The sequence below is a fragment of the Blastomyces gilchristii genome, assembly GCF_000003855.2.
Source record: "Blastomyces gilchristii SLH14081 genomic scaffold supercont1.17, whole genome shotgun sequence".
Lineage (NCBI taxonomy): Eukaryota > Fungi > Ascomycota > Eurotiomycetes > Onygenales > Ajellomycetaceae > Blastomyces > Blastomyces gilchristii.
This window is the reverse complement of record NW_003101666.1, coordinates 1057805-1074417: the sequence shown is the minus strand read 5'-3', so window position 1 is coordinate 1074417 and position 16613 is coordinate 1057805. Positions and strand designations below refer to the sequence as shown.

Here is a 16613-nt window from a genome sequence, read left to right as displayed (position 1 = left end):
TTTTTTTAGATTCCCCTTCTGCTCCCCACTTAATTTCCTCATTCTCATTCGTCGCAATTTGTAGTATTCGTTCCCCCTTAATCGCAACATGGATTTATCACGTGATATGTAATATGTGTACGTAATTGAGGACAACCAGCTCCCAACAAGGCAACGGCAATACTTCCGCAACGAACATCTTCACTGACATTATCAGACGCTCAGTAACTCTCGACGACCGAGTTAACTGGTTTTGAAAACGAATATTGGCAGCGGTGCGCTTTTAGGTGCTATACCAGAATACGATCAGCTGAAGAATAGCGCGAAACGGTACCCACACTCCCCGGACGTTTTGCTCGAAGTTCCAGCTCGAAGATACCTTAATTGCTTTGACGAGGCAAAGGAAAGGAGAAAGTGGCATGCTATAGAGCTATTTTGCTCTGGCGGAGTGTGTCTGAATATACGAGATGGCGATGATGGCCAGTGGAAGTGGTAGCGGTGGAGGGGGGAGAGGCGCGGGAGTCGTCGGAGGTACAAGCACAGAAAGCCCGTTCGTCATAGAGCACGACGATGATTCGGTGCTGGATAATGATTTTCTGGAAGATGAAAGTAAGTTTAGATACATAGCTCCTTTACATATTTCTTACACCGCGGCCATTCCATTCGCATTGTTGCCGGAGCTGTGGTAAATGGATGTTTATATACTACCTGATCCAACCCGTTTTCATTTCCTATCCCAATGTCGTCCTCAACTTCCACTCCTATCTACACACATGAAGCGCTTTCCCGCGGAAGAAGAAAAAAGGAACCATCCACCCTCAGCTAACCAAATCTCTTCCCACACAGCCATCGAAGCCGACGACCCCCTTCACACCAACGAACCCACCACCGACCGCACACCTCTAACAGGAAACATCGCCTCCACAACCTCCTCCTCATCACGCCCCAACATCTCCGGATCCTACCTGACCTCCTCCATCCCCGGCGAAGACCGGCGCGCCACGCAAAACACCATCGACGAGACCGTCTGGGCAACACTATCACGCGACCTGCTCGCGGTTTGGGAAAAAATGCGGCAGGTGCTGTGGCCCAAGTATCTGCTAGGCGGCATGTTGGCGCGCGGGGGAGGGATGGGAGCGGCGGAGCGTGGGGAAGCGAGCGGGTTTGGCAATGGGCTTGGCGGAGGGGTTAGGGGGTTGGTGGGGAGGTGGCCGGATGCAGATGTTGTGCTGCAGGGGGGCATGAGTGAGGGATTGAGGGATTGGGATCTTTGGTACGTTTTATTTTTGCTGGTGTGGAAAAACGCGGGTTATGAATGGAGACTGAGGATAAGCTGGGAGTTATTGTGTGGACTTGCTCGTTCTTTTGGCTGACGTTTCGTGGGCATATTGTAGGGGTCCGTTGATTTTCTGTCTACTACTCAGCATGTTCCTCTCCATGCGGGCGCAGGGTAACCAAGCCAGTCTGGTCTTCTCGGGCGTGTTTTGCATAGTATGGATTGGCGAGGCTGTTGTGACGATGCAGATCAAGCTGCTAGGCGGGAATATGTAAGTTTCCCCCACGTTTTGCTGAAAAATATGTATCACCATACTAACAGCTGCCACTCCAGATCATTCTTCCAATCAGTCTGTATAATTGGGTACACACTTTTCCCGCTTGTGATCGCATCTCTCCTCAGCGCACTCGGCCTCCCCGTTATAGCACGCATTCCTGTCTACCTCATTCTTATCGCCTGGTCGCTGGCTGCCGGCGTGAGCATTCTTGGTGGGTCCGGCGTGGTGAAGAATCGCGTGGTAATCGCGGTGTATCCGCTGCTTGTATTTTATATTGGGATTGGGTGTTTGTGCTTTATTAGCTGAATACGGGAGGAGTATATCAAGATGCTATGATTTGGAAGACCATGGTTCATGGTTGTGAGACGCGTGGTGCTATAAGACGGTGAATGGAATCGTGGACAATGATCATGTCTCTTATTTTGTTTTCTATGCTATGACTGGGAATCTCATTTTTATCTGAAATATATGCGGTCTCATTATTTTTCCCCCTTGTTTTCAGTTGCGGGCAGTTTTTTCTGTTCTTTCTTCTAAGCCTTTTCACCTTGACATGAGCCTGTTTAATTCCCCGATGCCTTTCCTGTTTAATTCTGTTGTCCTTGCCACTTTTATGGTTTTTGTATGCATGTACCATATAGATCTTCTGAGGTCCTGCAGTTTCTACCGCCTTTTGTCTTATTGATTGCCCGCTCTTCATAGCCCGAATAGAGTGTTTGGCATTCTGTATTCCTACATGTCTTCCTAATTAACCGATGCGTTTCTAAAGAGAGCAGCTTTGTGTCAAAACAACAATAGATAAAACACGATGATAGAAGAAAAAATTTCAGTTCCAGCTCATTATCCGTCTCCGAATTGTGACACACCCTAACCTAACCACTCTGGCGCCCCTTTAGATCCGCATTTTTAAAGGGGCCTCCAGGTAGCATTATGGTGGGACTGCTTATCCTCGTACAATGGGAAACCAGCTGGAGTGTATAATAAATAATAAAACCACGCCTGTCATCAAGCTAATGCTCGAATCCAGTAATACCGAACATATCGATATTCCGTCTCTGCCGCCTAGTGATCGCCATAAAATAAGACTTCATTAATCAGAAGCCACATACTGAAAAGGTACAAGCAAATGAATAGCCTCAGCCGTTGTGTCTCGTCAAAAGCATTTCAGCGATTTGGCCCCCCTTTATTCCCCCAAGAACCGCGCAGCCCGACAAAGACAGAGTACTGATATGAACAACAGCGGCATCCGTTCGGTGTGGATCAAGCAATCAAATTTCAGGTCCTGTGTTGAATAAATAGTCCTCTCGCCAGGTTCAGCTTTGACGGACGAGTGTGTTGGCGGACTGGATTTCCGTTTGTAGTGTTACGATTGAAGGCATCTGGCGGATCTTCTCAACGTCCTGAGTGATTAAATAGCCGCCCTCCCATACAAGAATTGGCTTTTCTGTCGCATTTCGCCGGATTTACCCTTGCCCTGCCCTGGTGTTGTTCTTTTTGTTGTTGTATGAGCGTTGGTCAATCTCCACGGCCACGGCCACGGCCTTGGCTATTAATATTAAATATTTTATTTAATAAATAAATAAATAGTTAGTTAACTTACCGAACGACGCAAACAACCGCCTCCAACCACTCCACCAGTCACTCCTACATAAATATAGCAACAACTCCGCGCACGATAACGGAATCCCATCTTACCTTTTTTCGATTGTATCAGCTATACGGAGTTACTTGAGCCGAGAATATATCCAAGCAACCATCCAGCGTCGACTTGTTTGGGCGAGCGACCCCGTCCGCAACTGATTGGCTTGAGGCCCCACGTATTTAAATACGCCAGCACCACAAAAACCGTGCCACACCCCCAATCCTGCCCGACTCCGGTCAACAACGGCCAGCCGACAGTCGTGACCACGCACAAGAGAACCGCGCACATCGACGCAGTATACCTTTCCTGAACTCGCTAGACTGAAGAAAGTGAAAGGAATAGGCCTGGCATGGCTTCGGAGACACACCAGGAAAATGGTGTGCTGAACGATGAGCCTGCCAGTAGGACCCCGTCTGCAGCCATTTTCCCAGAGCCTCACTCAACCGCCTTGGATACCGCAGAACACACGGACAAGGATTCTCAAGGCCCAGTATCAGGTATGCAGGAGCAGAACCCCGTCTCTCCAAGAGAAACTCAGGAAAAACGTGATCTTGCCTCCCTGCCTGAATCTGACAATCCTGAAGGCTCCAATACGGATGATGTCGGCGCCGCGCCCGGCGCACGACCTACCCCTCAACAAGGTACGCGAGAGAATACACCCCCTTCAAATTCTGGACAGGATCAAGACGGAGAAGCGAGACATATCGAACTCCAAGATGCCCAGGACCAGAAGATGGAGAAAAAAGTTGCACACAAAACTAACGTTAAAAAATCATTATCTGACGCGGATGAAGGCTCTACCCACCTAAAGCAAGAAAACCACGAACCTACTCCGGAAAATGACGTGGCGGAGCTCTCAGAAGGTACGAACGTCCAGGAACCTGAGAAAGACAAAATAAGCCATCCATCCTCTGACAAACAAAAAGATGGCGCCGGTGAACGTCCTGTCCGCCAGAAACTCAAGGAAACCTCCATCGCAGGCGTGCCTCGCCCCAATTCCCCAGAAGACCACGCCATGGCGTCACAGGTAGCCTCGGTGGCCGGAGCAGACAGTGTGAATGAAACAAGCAGCGTGGAAGCGCGGGGAAGGCTATGGAGGAAACGATCAAGGGGCGATATGAATGAGGACGAAAATCAGGACGATATCTCCGGCGTAACAAATACAGACGAGACTGGCCATCGACGAAAGCGGTCAAGGGATTCCAAAACGGATGATCAAAGCAGTGACAACCAAGGGCAGCCTAAGAGTAAGTTGACGGCGGGGGATAAACAGGACATTACAGATAGTATGGATACTAAGCCGCTTGCCGATGAAGGTGGAATACGTACGCCAACAGAAGAGCTCAAAAGCACAGAGCGTGATGCTGCCAATCGCATTCTCAGCCCCAAGAAGAAGCGTAGCAGGGACCAATTCGATAAGGACCATCTGAAGTCTGACGCTCTGGACGAAAAGTGCCAGGAAGGGGCGGCATCAGCTAAAACTGGGGAGTCCTTTGATAGACCCAAGGCCGTGTCTGCTAATCGTACGGTAGAGGGCGAACCGGAGAAGAAGAGACATCGTGATGATTCCCAGGATAGGAGCTCTCAAGGAGATTCCGATCTGGTTTCCAAAAAGGTCTGCAAAATACCCCTTTGATTCCGGTACTTATTGTTATCTTCGTACTATTTGATTTTGCCTTTTTGGATATTATATTTACATCTGTCAATGTGCAACCCCCTAGGCTTCCGCACCGAATCCGTTCTCCAATACCCTAGGCGTATCCCCTTTCGCATCTATGTCATCTAAACCTACCCAACTAACATCAAAGGGCACAACGGAAAAGAAGGAACAGCCCATGACTTCGGCATCTGCCTTCGCCTCATCGAAATTGGCATCCTTTGCCAGCTCAGAAAAATCCCCATTTAGCAGCCTTGGAGGCGGTTCTACTATAGGTCTCAAATCCGCATCTCCTACTAAAAATACAACCGTCAATAAACCCCCACAAACATCTTCTTCAGCATTTACAGCCTCGCCATTTGCAGCTGCCGCTGCTTCGTCCCCGTTTGGTGCATTCGGTGGTGGTAAGTCCGCTTTTAGTCGGAGTGGATTTGGCACAGGTTTCTCCGCCGCTACACCAAAATTAGGTGGGGGATTAGCAGGCTTTGCAGCTTCTACTACGGGCGGGTCTGCGATTTTGGGAGCTGCTGGCTCTAAGCATGGTGATGAGAAAAATGTAGAGAAGGGCAGGAAGGGTGGGGATGATGGGAAGTCCACCTTTGAAGGTTTGGAGGAAGAGAAAGGGGATGAGAGGTTCCATGAACAGCAGAGTATGTCCCTCCTGAGGCCCCCCTCCCCCCCTTTTTTTTTTTTTTTTTTTTTTTTTTTTTTAGCGCTCATAGATCACCACTCTACAACCTATAAATATATATTTGGACAGCGTGTGTACTAACTCCTCCATTAGCTGAGACGGGTGAAGAGGGCGAGGATACCATTTTCTCATGCCGCGGCAAGCTATATCATTTCGACGGTAAGGAATGGAAGGAGCGCGGTGTTGGGGTTTTCAAAGTGAACATCCGGGAACCGGCGAATGGTGATGATGATACAGACGAATCTAGCGAAGAGCAACAACCCCTAGAAGACAAGGTAGAGGAAAAAGAAGAAAAGGAAGAAGTCAAGGCCAAGACCGATGAGGACGATAACAACGAACCAAAGAAGAAAACAGCCCGAGTGATCATGCGGGCCGATGGTGTGTGGCGGGTTATCCTAAACATTCCTATTTTCAAAGGTATGAAAGCGGGTGATCCGTCCGGGGCAGCTCCGAAGGGAAAACAAGTGCACTTTGCGGGGTTCGAGGAGGGCAAGTCTGTCCCTTTCCTATTTAGGGTATGTATTTTTTCGTTTATCTGGAAGTTTAGTTATTTTTTATTTTTTATTTTCAAATTTCTCTAACTTATTGTCTTCAGACCGGAAACGAAGATGTTGCCAAGGAGCTCTGTGTCACTATCCAGAAACTCCAAGAAAGTCTATGAGATTTTCTTTTGTTATTTCCATCCGTTCTTTCTTGCGCCCAATTCACCTTTAAGCGCTCCGTTCCATTCCTGCTAGTCTTTCCTTTTGGCCTTAACTTACACAACAAACCGTGGATAATTAATTTTCTCTTTCTATTTATAAAAAAACCCATCTCGTCTGCTCGAAGTGTCTATCTTTGACTCTGTTCGTGGTTCAACTTTTCAACCTGTTCATACCTTTATTTCCCCGAGGTTATTAAGGGGGATATACCTGCTCCGACAATCCAACATTTCTTTTGTCGACAACACACAAACGCCCTTCTTTCCTTAATATTTATTAGCATTGTAGTTTTTGTGTTTTCTTTAGTATCATAGCATGGGGATGCATGGCCCCATCGAAGAAGCGGGATAAAGCACGGAATCTACTTGGGGAGGCGGGAAAGATATACAACGGAATTTGCTGGAGAATTCAGTTTTTTGCTCTCCTTTGTTCTATTTGGGTTGTTCGTCTTTTTGTTCCTGCAACATATCTTTATTTGCCCGTGTTCTTTTGTTTAATTCCATATCCTTTCTCACTTTTTTCCCCCCTCCAGTCGCTCGGAAGCAGGATCTTCTTCATTTTCCTTGTTTGTCAGAGAACGATAAACTCATATCCATTCCACCCGCGTTGTCTTCAATTTCCTCGTTTCCCTTTCTTCTTCCATTCTGTTTACTTCCGCGATGCTATCTAGGCGGAGATTGGATTTATTTTCATGACTCCATTTCTGCAGGCATAGAGACGTAAACGTCAAAATTACGGTTACAAGCAAAATAAATCCTCCAAACGTTGACTGGCAACTCGCAATTTTATTATAAATATCATCATCTAGTTTATATCCGTCCTATCTCAAGAATCCAATAGGCCTAATGTTTAAAAGGAGTTGGGTATGTCTCAAATGAATTAACTGGTGGCTTTTTCGAAAGCTTCGGCCGATTTGGGCAATTAGCTCAGTTGGTAGAGCGTTCGCTTTGCATTCTAGGCTTGCGAAAGGTCGTGATTTCGATTATCACATTGTCCAGTTCTTTTTTTATTTGGATAATTTTTATCTTTTCCATCCAGTCTTGCAGCTTGCTTGAGGGACGGACGTGATTAATCAATCACTCACTGCTTCTTGAGTTCCCATGCACTTCCCGAAGAAAATAGTTGTTTTTAAGAGGTCAAATTTTCAAACAAGGAGCGCATCCATCCATTAACTACAAGTCACATGACCACGTGTTGCTCGCCGCGCGACTGTTGGAACCTCATCTGTACTACATTATAAGAGAGCGAGCGACAGCAACCCGTACAAATGGCCTTCGGGTAGGCTATTTTAAACAAGAGTACTACATGAAGCGATGCTTTTCACATCTGAGTGGATCTTCTCTCGTCCAGAATTTTCCATACCCATGAATAATATCTATCTCCTACCCCAGACTTTCGAGGTGATGGTCAAGAAGGAGACGTTGGAAAAGCGCGTATGAATCCTTCAACAAGCCTACCAGTGGAGGTGACCACCACTACTATCCTCCCAACCAAAGCGCATGATGGGGGGCGTAGCATGACTACATTGGAGCCTACGGCTGGCAAAAGAAAACGCTCTACAACCTCATCTTCGAGATCTAGTAGCGCCTCTTCCCGGGGTCGGTCGAAAAAATCACTAACCACTTCCTCTCCGTCGATCCCCTGGCCTGAACCTTTCAAGCTCCTCGCTCAAACACACCGCGCCTTGAACCTCGTTTACACGTTCTGCTCTGCGCGAAAGCACTTTGCGACGACGTTTGATAATATCAAAACGGCTGTTGAGGCGCAGACGGGCGGGCGCAAACTGAGTGTTGAAGATGCTGCGAGGGTTAAGGTGCTGATCCCGCGGTCCGTGAGATTGGAGATTGTTGATAAGGGGGTGGTGGATCTTGTGGGAGTGAAGGAGGCCAAATCTACTAGACTTGGGAAGACTTGGAGTGACTGGGAGGCTGAGGGGATGGGGCAGGATGCCGGAGAGAGCGAGGATCCAAATCCGGATGGTGAGAGCGATGCCTTGATATTTGAATTTGTGGATGGGGATTTGAAGAAGGACGCTCAGCAGAATATTTCACGCCGGAGATCGAAAGCAGACGACATTAGGGTGCCCGTCTACAGCCAGAAACATATGATGAGTCTGATCGAGAAACGAAATAAGAAATTTGTGGACGCTGTTGATGCATTTCTTGCGAAGTGTCAGGAAGAGGATATCGATCCTGTCGAGAAGCTGGAGGCTGATAAAGAGATGTATGTCCCTGTATCACCCCGGAGTGGTGTTAGCACTCCTGCTGCAGCGAGGTTCCCCGCACAGATACCTAAGGAACGCCCAACTATTGCAGAAATCATTGCGAGCATAAGAGAAATGGAGTGGTACCATGATCAGATAGTACCCGATGGACACCGGGTCTTTGATCCACAGCCAGCTGTTTATGGTGATCTGAATTTTCCTCTTTCGCAGAGCCTGGTCAATGCCTTGTACAATACCCGAGGCATTACGAAGTTCTATTCGCACCAGGCAGAGGCTATCAATAACCTCCATGACGGAAAAAATGTCATCATTTCTACTTCGACGAGCTCAGGGAAGTCGCTTATTTACCAGGTTCCGATGCTACATGAGCTGGAACAAGATCCCCATAGTAGAGGGATGTATATCTTTCCAACAAAGGCACTTGCTCAGGATCAACGACGGAGTCTGAAGGAATTATTGGGCTATATCGAAGGCTTGGAGCATATACTTGTGGAAACATTTGACGGAGACACCCCTATGGCGGATAGAAATACAATTCGAGACGAGGCACGGATTATTTTCACCAATCCGGATATGCTACATATTACGATATTACCTCAAGAATCCTTTTGGCGTACTTTCCTAAAGAACTTGAAATTCGTAGTTGTGGATGAACTACACGTTTATAACGGTCTTTTTGGGTCCCACGTTGCCTTCATTATGAGACGGCTACGGAGGATATGTGCTGCTGTTGGAAACCGCCGTGTCAAGTTTATATCTTGTTCAGCGACGGTTGCGAATCCCGTGGAACATATGCAAACAATATTTGGAATTGATGATGTGAAGTTAACAGACATCGACGGGTCGCCTTCGGGGAGAAAGGAATTTATATGCTGGAATACCCCGTTTCGAGATCCTGGTGACCCATCTTCTGGCCGCGGTAATAGTATCCAGGAGAGCGCCCGTTTGTTCTGCCAGCTGGTTTTGAGAGGCGTACGCGTGATTGCCTTCTGTCGGGTTCGAAAACAGTGTGAACTCTTGCTGAGTGCTGTTAGAGATGAGTTCAAAAGCCTAGATCGAATTAATGTCTCACGGTTTGTCATGGGTTACCGTGGAGGCTATAGTCCACAGGATAGACGAAAAATAGAGCGGGATATGTTTGAAGGGAAATTACTTGGGATCGTCGCTACGAATGCGCTCGAGCTAGGCGTGGATATTGGTTCACTTGATGCTGTGATAACGCATGGATTTCCATACTCCATTTCAAATCTGCGTCAACAAAGTGGGCGTGCTGGGCGCAGAAACAAGGACTCGGTTTCTATCCTCGTCGGCGATTCCTACGCCACCGACCAATATTATATGCAGAATCCAGACGAACTTTTTACGAAGCCCAACTGTGAACTGCAGGTGGACTTACGAAATGAGTTGGTCCTTGAAGGCCATGTCCAGTGTGCTGCCTTCGAAATGCCCATCCGGCCGGAAGAAGATACTGAATATTTCGGCCCACAGCTCTACGAGTTTGCATCTGCACGACTCACCAAAGATAATTTAGGCTTTTACCATTGCCACGAGCGATTCCGCCCGCACCCCTCGAAATGTGTGGCTATTCGTGACACTGAAGATAACTACTATGCAATCATCGACACAACTAACAACCGAAATGCAGTAATCGAAGAAATCGAGGAATCGAGAGTATTTTTCAGTATCTACGAAGGAGGCATTTTCTTTCACCAAGGAAATCCATATATGGTCAAGGAGCTTAACACAGACCGACGTTTTGCCCGTGTCGTCCGCGTCCATGTGGACTGGACCACCCAACAACGTGATTTCACGGACATAGACCCTGTCGAGACGGAAGCCATAAGGCGCATCAGTGCCTCGGCCAACACCAAGGCCTTCTTTGGCGCCATCAGGATCCGTACCGTCGTCTATGGGTATTTCAAACTGGATAAAAAGGGGCGAATTCTCGATGCCGTGGCGCTCGATAATCCTCCGATCGAAATCATGAGCAAGGGAATGTGGCTGGACGTGCCGAAAGGCGCACTGGATATCTTGAAATCTCGCAACCTCAACGCGGCCGCAGCCATCCACGCCGCCGAGCATGCAATTCTCTCTCTCATGCCAACATACATCGTCAGCTCGTCGCCTGGCGATGTCCGCACAGAGTGCAAAGTTGCCGCTAAGGAATTAGGTCCAAAGCACAGACAGGCACTCGCCCATCATGATCATGCCCAATCCCACGCCGTTCCACCTCCTCCCAAGCCTGCCCGCCAGCGCCCCGCCCGACTAACTTTCTACGACGCCAAGGGCGGGCCATCAGGTTCGGGCATCTCCGCCAAGGCCTTCGAGTTCGTAGATAGTCTGCTCCGACGGGCGCTGGGGCGGATTGAAGCGTGCCAGTGTACGGCTCCGCAGGGCTGCATCGAATGCGTTTGCGATGAGCGGTGTAAGGAGATGAATGTCGTCATGAGCAAGGCTGGTGCTGGAGTGGTGTTGAAGTGTCTGCTGGGGATGGAAGTGGATGTGGACGCTCTGCCGTGGGGGGAAGATGTGCTGGGGGAAGGTTTCGTTGGGAGGGATGAGATGTTGAGCCCGCGGGGGAAGGAATTGGCTGGGGGATTGGAAACTATTGTTGAGGCTGTGGAGGTTTCGGCAAGGCCGGGTGTGTCGGTTCGGATCTATGGAGCAGAAGGAGAGTGAAATTGAGATAATTTAACTCTGCGGTTTTCTTCTCGCCATATGTATATGTGCGAGGGCATTCCTGCGCAGCACTCGAAACAATTGAGTGAGATATCGACTCAGTCGTTCATTGCTGGATGCTTGGAGTTGATAACTTCTCCCGGCCGGTTGGGTTTGGCTCTTCTTGGCACCTTTTTTTTTTTTCGTCTACTTCTATACTTCTCGAAATTACCCTTTCATTTTTACATATTGTACCGTAGTACATATGGAAGAACCACAATTTCCGCCCAAGACAAGCAACTTTTGAAATTTTTTTTGTTGTTCCCTGTATCAAAATGGGTAGAAAGGGGGAAAAAAAGGGCTCTTCGCGTCCTGATCAACTGCTGCTGTACGAGGTGGTAACAATGAATACATACCCAAAACTTAACAAAAGATACACGTTGTCGTAAGCAAAGCAAAGCAATCTGAGAAACAAGTAAAGGGAAAGCAAAAGGAACGACGAATGCGTGTAATACGAACGAAATGAGGTAGAGCTTTTCAACCCCCCCACCCCCCCCCTTAACTAACATCTTGTAATAATAGCACCGTCAAAAAAATTTTTTTTTTTTCCTGGTATACGAGTAAAGTTGCTTTAGAATGGACATATATATATATATGGGCGGGTAGGTGTTGTGTCTCCATATTTCTATTAATTATGTTTTGCACTCGCGCTTATTTCCGCACCACTCGCACCACCCGCCCCACTCCGCCCCACTCCGCCCCATCAAACCACGCCACCGGGCCGCATCCATCCCCATGATATCCACCCTAGCCGCCCCACGGGCCCCCCACTTCGCTTTTGCCCGATAAAAGCAGCGTTTCGGGATTACGATAACGGAGGGAGCATCCTGCGGCACGTACCCGCACGGCCGTTTCCTTTGGCGGGAAATTCCGTTCCAGTTCCTTCCTACTCGTCCAGCTCAAGATAGTAGTAGCCGAGTGAAGGTTGGGATTAGGACCGTGCGCTTGGCGCTGTTACTATGTATGTACATGCACATGCTGCTGTACGTGGAACCAGCCTGAAATCGATCGATCGTTTAAATAAGTAGGCGACCCCGTTGTTTCGTGATACGCCTGATAAGAGGAATGAACGCCAAAGCAGGTGACTTATCGGCCTAGTTATGGACATCGATGACGTCATCTTGCATTTCGTACGTAGCGCCGGACGTCGTTCGATAGGGTCATTCATCAATCAGTCCCCCATGGTCCGAGACCAAGGAGGCAAAACACACATGTTTGGCAGGTTCTATTCTGTCCGTTTTCCGAAACGCCGTTGTATTCTCTTCTCACCAAGCGTGAAAAACTGTGGGCTCGATAATGTAAAGCGTGTGGATATCCATTTCCTCCCTTTTTTTTAACCTGGGATTTTTTTCATCAATTTGCTGGGGCCATTGAGGACAACGAAACGCCTCGGCCGAAAAGGATCGAGCCGCACTAACGGAAGGCATTTCCCAGTAGACAATAAACGCGGGTTAACTGATGGAATGGAAGTTTAATTCCACGTCTGGGCGGCTCGAAAGGTATCTAAAGATGCAATTTCAAATCCCGGTGTTTGACAGGTAGGGTAGGTGGAACGATTGTATATATAATGTACATTGTACTTTCGGGTGGTGGAAGAGTAAAATGCCTTTCGTTATGCGAGCCCCCAAATCCCAGTCCGCGTAGAATCGAAAAAGGGGAAGTTAGGGATAAGAGCAATAACGACGCTTTATCCCTCGCCGCGTGCATAATTGAAAATTAAGAAGAATATACCGGAAGCCCCGACGCTGGACGACTATAGCGTATTAGGAGGTTGATTCGGATGGAGACGTGTCAGGATTTAGTCCAGCTGCAGTAGGAGGCGTGAGTGTATTGCTTGGAGAGCTTCCGTGGCTGCTATCATCACCACCCATGGCCATTCGCCAGAACATCGTCTTCAAATCTCGAATGTCCTCGCGGAATGTGTCTCGTGGTTTAAGTTCGCGCTCACTAGTCCAGTCACGGATTTCATTAACTATTCTTGGATATCCTTCTTCGTTTGGGAGCCACCAATGATTCAGTTCGGGAAGTTGCCATAAATCTGCCATTTTGGCGCGGAATGCGGATGGGTAAATAAAGCTGGATATATAAAGGAATTTTGGTCAGTAATGTAAGAGATACCATCTAGATCATACATAGCTGTGTGTTACCAAAACACAAAAGGATTTGGCTTACCCAAGTCGTTCCACCTTCGCCAATATCCTCCGAGACCACATAATATGTTTTTCATCACTAGGAATGAAGAGCACAGCCAGAGCGAAAGAGGATTGAGCCTGTAGGATAGAGTCTTTCGGTTTGTCGGGCCACCGTTCCATGGTTTCAATCAGACTGCATAGCTTTAATGCATCGGCTTGCAGTTCCTCAAGGTCCAGCTGCTGCAACAGCAAACCCGTTTGGTATTTATGCATCATTCTGGCACCGATGATGTCAACAAGCAAATTGTTAACATCCCACAATGATTCATCATATATCCTCCCAGGCACGTAAGGGTCCACGATATCATTCGGCCCAAGAGGGACCTTATTTGGGAAGGACGTAATTAGGTGATCCGGATGGACTAAACAACTCCACGCGTCCTGAATTTTGTCAAGCCTGGCAGTGATATCTTGATTTTGGCGTGAAAATTCTTCAATCGTAATAAGCCCACGCGATGTCTTTGCAATTAATGACGCCATATCCATGCCAACCCTCCGATTGCGGAGGGCCAATGTGTAAAATTTTTTGTTGATGTTGCCCGGGTGGCTAGCTTCGTCCTCGACGGCGAACAACTCACACGCAATATACCATTCTCGACTCAAAATGGCTTCGTTTCCGGCTAAGATACCGGATACTATATCGAAACGGGTATACCAGAGGAACATATAGCGGCGGAACTCATTTTCATTGATTTTTTCTGGCGTATAGAGCTCGGTGAGCATCCGATGGGCGGCTTGATGATGGTCGGTAACGCTCACCCAATCCCCTATGTACTCCTGCGGACTTTGTTAGAACAAATAGCCGAATAAGTTTCACCTTGGAAAAGTTAAAAAAAAAAAAAAAAAAAAAAAAAAAAAAAAAAAAAAAAAAAAAAAACATACTTCAAAAGTTGCTAGCTGAAGGATGGTCAGCATCATAGCATCGTGGTGCACGTTGCTCGTACTTAGCGACTTCAATAGGCCCGTTACTGATTTGTGATAGTACTGGAGGAAGGTGTAAAGTTTGCCATTGGGATGCCTGATGGAGTAAATATAAGACGAAAACCCGACGATAGCATACAACAGTGGCTTATATTGCATAGCTAGTAAAATGATATCGTTGTTGATAAAGGACTGTGCGTCCTGTCGCATAAAATAGTGGCGAAATGTAATATAATGTCGATGATATGCGAGAAAAAATTTCACGTCTTCTGTAAGCTTGGAAGCACCGGGCAAGCTGGAAATTGCCTCAAGAGAGGGTCCAAGTGGTCCAAGTGCTGGTGCTTCAGTGCCATCACCGGGGCTGCTCCGGGATTCCGATATTGCAGACGTCACATCACTTACGGGAGAATTATCTCTCTCTTGGATATCGGATGCTGCTTCGGAAGGTGGTCGTCCTCTCCGCCTGGGCAGTGATTGGGCACGTTGTCTTCGAGAAATAGATGCTTTTAGTCTCGATACCGGTGGAGACTTTGGGCGAGAAGAGAGGTCTTCGTTTGTAGATCCATTCCTTTTTGCATTGTTCGTTTTCGAGATCGCCGAGTCGCGGTCATTATTTTCATCCGAAGATCCACTTTCTGGTATTGCTGGATGTTTTTCAGCAGTTCCCGGATTTGCGCGGCTTCCTGTTGTTCTTCTTGCTGGGGGCGGCGGATAGACACATTCTCTTTTGCCCTTACTGCAACCTGGAAAATATCGCAAAACGAGTCAATGTAAAGTAACAAAGTAACTAAATTTCTGGTTGAGGGGGTTGCATAACGTACGATCGCAAGTTGGACGAGTCTCATCGCACTGTATATTACATATACATATCAGCAACGAAAGTTTTTTTTTTTTTTTTTTTGGAGGTTGTGCAAGAAGAAAAACGACCTACTTTTACTCGGCGAGAACGACACGTGAAGCATCCACTTCTTGTTCTTTTGTGTTTTCTTTGATCATTTGGGAGGGACGGCATTTGTGAAAGGGAATGGGAACGATGGACTTGCGGATGAAGTAGTTGCGGTTGATGGAGATGATGGAGATGATGGGGATGATACCACAGGGAGGAGGAGGAGTTGGTGTGGGGATATTGTGGGGTTGGCAGTAACTCAGACTGGGCCGCGTCTTGCGTCGAGGGTACATGTAGATGTAGATGATGTACATGTACATTGTAGCCTTCTCGAGGGTGACGATCAGGCAGAAAATATGAATTCATTTTGCTTTCCAATTGCTTGTCTGGCGACTGACTAGAAACGCCGTGGATTGTCCCGGACGATGGGATTTGTGGAAATGTCATTTATCTTGGTTCAGTCCAAGCAAAACACTTGCTTGGTTTGGGGAGCGCAACAACCCCTGCATACGAGGGTGGGAAAGGGGTTGGTAAACGAATGAATGAATGAATGAATGAATGAATGAATGATACCAGCCTTGACAAGAAAGACAACTAGTTAAGGGAAGGGTTGAATAACAAATAACTAATCAATCATACCTCGGAGTAAGTTTCGTTTAGCTACCAGGAATTTTTAAGGCCTCAGGTTACTCTCCAGCGGTGATAGCCACGAGAACGAGAACGGGGCCGAGAGAGATCATTCTTGCTGCAGTGACGAGGATGAGATGGGGATGAGATGGGGATGAGATGGGGATGGGGATGATGATAGGAAGTCAGTATTATTATTATGATTATTATTATTATTATTATTGCAAGTCTTCGGGTCGGTTTTGGGTTCGGTCTCGGGAGCGAGCTCTGTCTTCGGAAAGGCCTAAGAAGAAGAATTCTAAATATTGATACTGTACTCCGTAAATAGTTTTAAGAAGACGAATAAGAATAATAATGACAATAATAATAATAATAATAATAATAATAATAATAATAATAATAGGAATGGTAACTAAGGTAAGGGTTCGCTGTCGAAGTGGACTTGGACTTGGACTTGGACTTGGAGTGGACTGGACTGGACTTTTGGACTGTTGGTATGGTATGGTATGGTATGGTATGGTATGGTATGGTATGGTGTGTATTATCCAGCTCTTGGTTTGAGCCAAGCAATTAGTTAGGCCCTTAAGTTAGTTAAGTTAGTTAGTAACCTAACTAGTTAACTTATACATTCATTTCCCCAGTCGAGAAAAAGGGAGAAAAAGGGAGGGGAAATGAAATGGCGTTGCTACTTTTATTTAATAATAATTACTTCTTGTAGAAAGTAGATACAAAGTGCAAAGAAGTCCTTCCAACAACCCAGGAAGCAAAATAAATAAATAATAAATGTAAAAGAAAATGTAACTAACTACGGAGTAGCGAGTTAAG

The 16613-nt window shown here is 47.0% G+C and overlaps 4 protein-coding genes and 1 non-coding gene across 6 annotated transcripts; 4 read left to right on the top strand and 1 right to left on the bottom strand.

The window, feature by feature from the left end:
- The first annotated feature begins 9 nt into the window (after positions 1-9).
- Positions 10-2366, top strand: BDBG_07135 (Yip1 domain-containing protein). Its single transcript, XM_031722954.1, has 4 exons — positions 10-588; positions 826-1252; positions 1374-1526; positions 1589-2366. Exons 1-4 carry the CDS (start codon positions 447-449, stop codon positions 1836-1838), a joined length of 972 nt encoding a protein of 323 aa, XP_031579993.1. The 5' UTR covers positions 10-446; the 3' UTR covers positions 1839-2366.
- A 425-nt stretch (positions 2367-2791) lies between these two features.
- BDBG_07134 lies at positions 2792-7136 on the top strand. 2 transcript variants are annotated; one of them, XM_031722953.1, is made up of 8 exons: positions 2792-3668; positions 3756-3812; positions 3966-4034; positions 4098-4418; positions 4488-4786; positions 4893-5478; positions 5613-6034; positions 6115-7136. In XM_031722953.1, exons 1-8 carry the CDS (start codon positions 3521-3523, stop codon positions 6178-6180), a joined length of 1968 nt encoding a protein of 655 aa, XP_031579991.1. In that variant the 5' UTR covers positions 2792-3520; the 3' UTR covers positions 6181-7136. The 2 variants fall into 2 exon arrangements, with proteins under 2 accessions (XP_031579991.1, XP_031579992.1); XM_031722952.1 differs by having other exon boundaries at positions 2998-3668; positions 4098-4786; positions 6115-7086.
- BDBG_17554 lies at positions 7136-7217 on the top strand. Its single transcript has one exon. It is a non-coding gene; the product is annotated as a tRNA-Ala (tRNA).
- BDBG_07133 (DEAD/DEAH box helicase) lies at positions 7150-11708 on the top strand. The gene has a single exon (XM_002622576.2). It carries the CDS (start codon positions 7656-7658, stop codon positions 11121-11123), a length of 3468 nt encoding a protein of 1155 aa, XP_002622622.1. The 5' UTR covers positions 7150-7655; the 3' UTR covers positions 11124-11708.
- Positions 11709-12925: 1217 nt separating this feature from the next.
- Positions 12926-15481, bottom strand: BDBG_07132 (C6 finger domain-containing protein; the record flags this gene model as incomplete). Its single annotated transcript, XM_002622575.2, has 4 exons — positions 12926-13238; positions 13335-14131; positions 14237-15011; positions 15213-15481. 4 exons carry the CDS (start codon positions 15479-15481, stop codon positions 12926-12928), a joined length of 2154 nt encoding a protein of 717 aa, XP_002622621.1.
- Between the last annotated feature and the right edge of the window lie 1132 nt (positions 15482-16613).

What these genes read in the sequence shown, in the direction of transcription:
- BDBG_07135 (XM_031722954.1), top strand. Translation starts at nt 447, where the DNA reads ATGGCGATGATGGCCAGTGGAAGTGGTAGCGGTGGAGGGGGGAGAGGC. An exon ending in TGATTTTCTGGAAGATGAAA is followed by an intron (nt 589 to 825) that starts GTAAGTTTAGAT and finishes CTTCCCACACAG; the next exon opens with CCATCGAAGCCGACGACCCC. An exon ending in AAGCTGCTAGGCGGGAATAT is followed by an intron (nt 1,527 to 1,588) that starts GTAAGTTTCCCC and finishes CTGCCACTCCAG; the next exon opens with ATCATTCTTCCAATCAGTCT.
- BDBG_07134 (XM_031722952.1), top strand. Translation starts at nt 3,521, where the DNA reads ATGGCTTCGGAGACACACCAGGAAAATGGTGTGCTGAACGATGAGCCT. An exon ending in TTCTCAAGGCCCAGTATCAG is followed by an intron (nt 3,669 to 3,755) that starts GTATGCAGGAGC and finishes ACAATCCTGAAG; the next exon opens with GCTCCAATACGGATGATGTC. An exon ending in GAGGTTCCATGAACAGCAGA is followed by an intron (nt 5,479 to 5,612) that starts GTATGTCCCTCC and finishes CTCCTCCATTAG; the next exon opens with CTGAGACGGGTGAAGAGGGC.
- BDBG_07133 (XM_002622576.2), top strand. Translation starts at nt 7,656, where the DNA reads ATGAATCCTTCAACAAGCCTACCAGTGGAGGTGACCACCACTACTATC.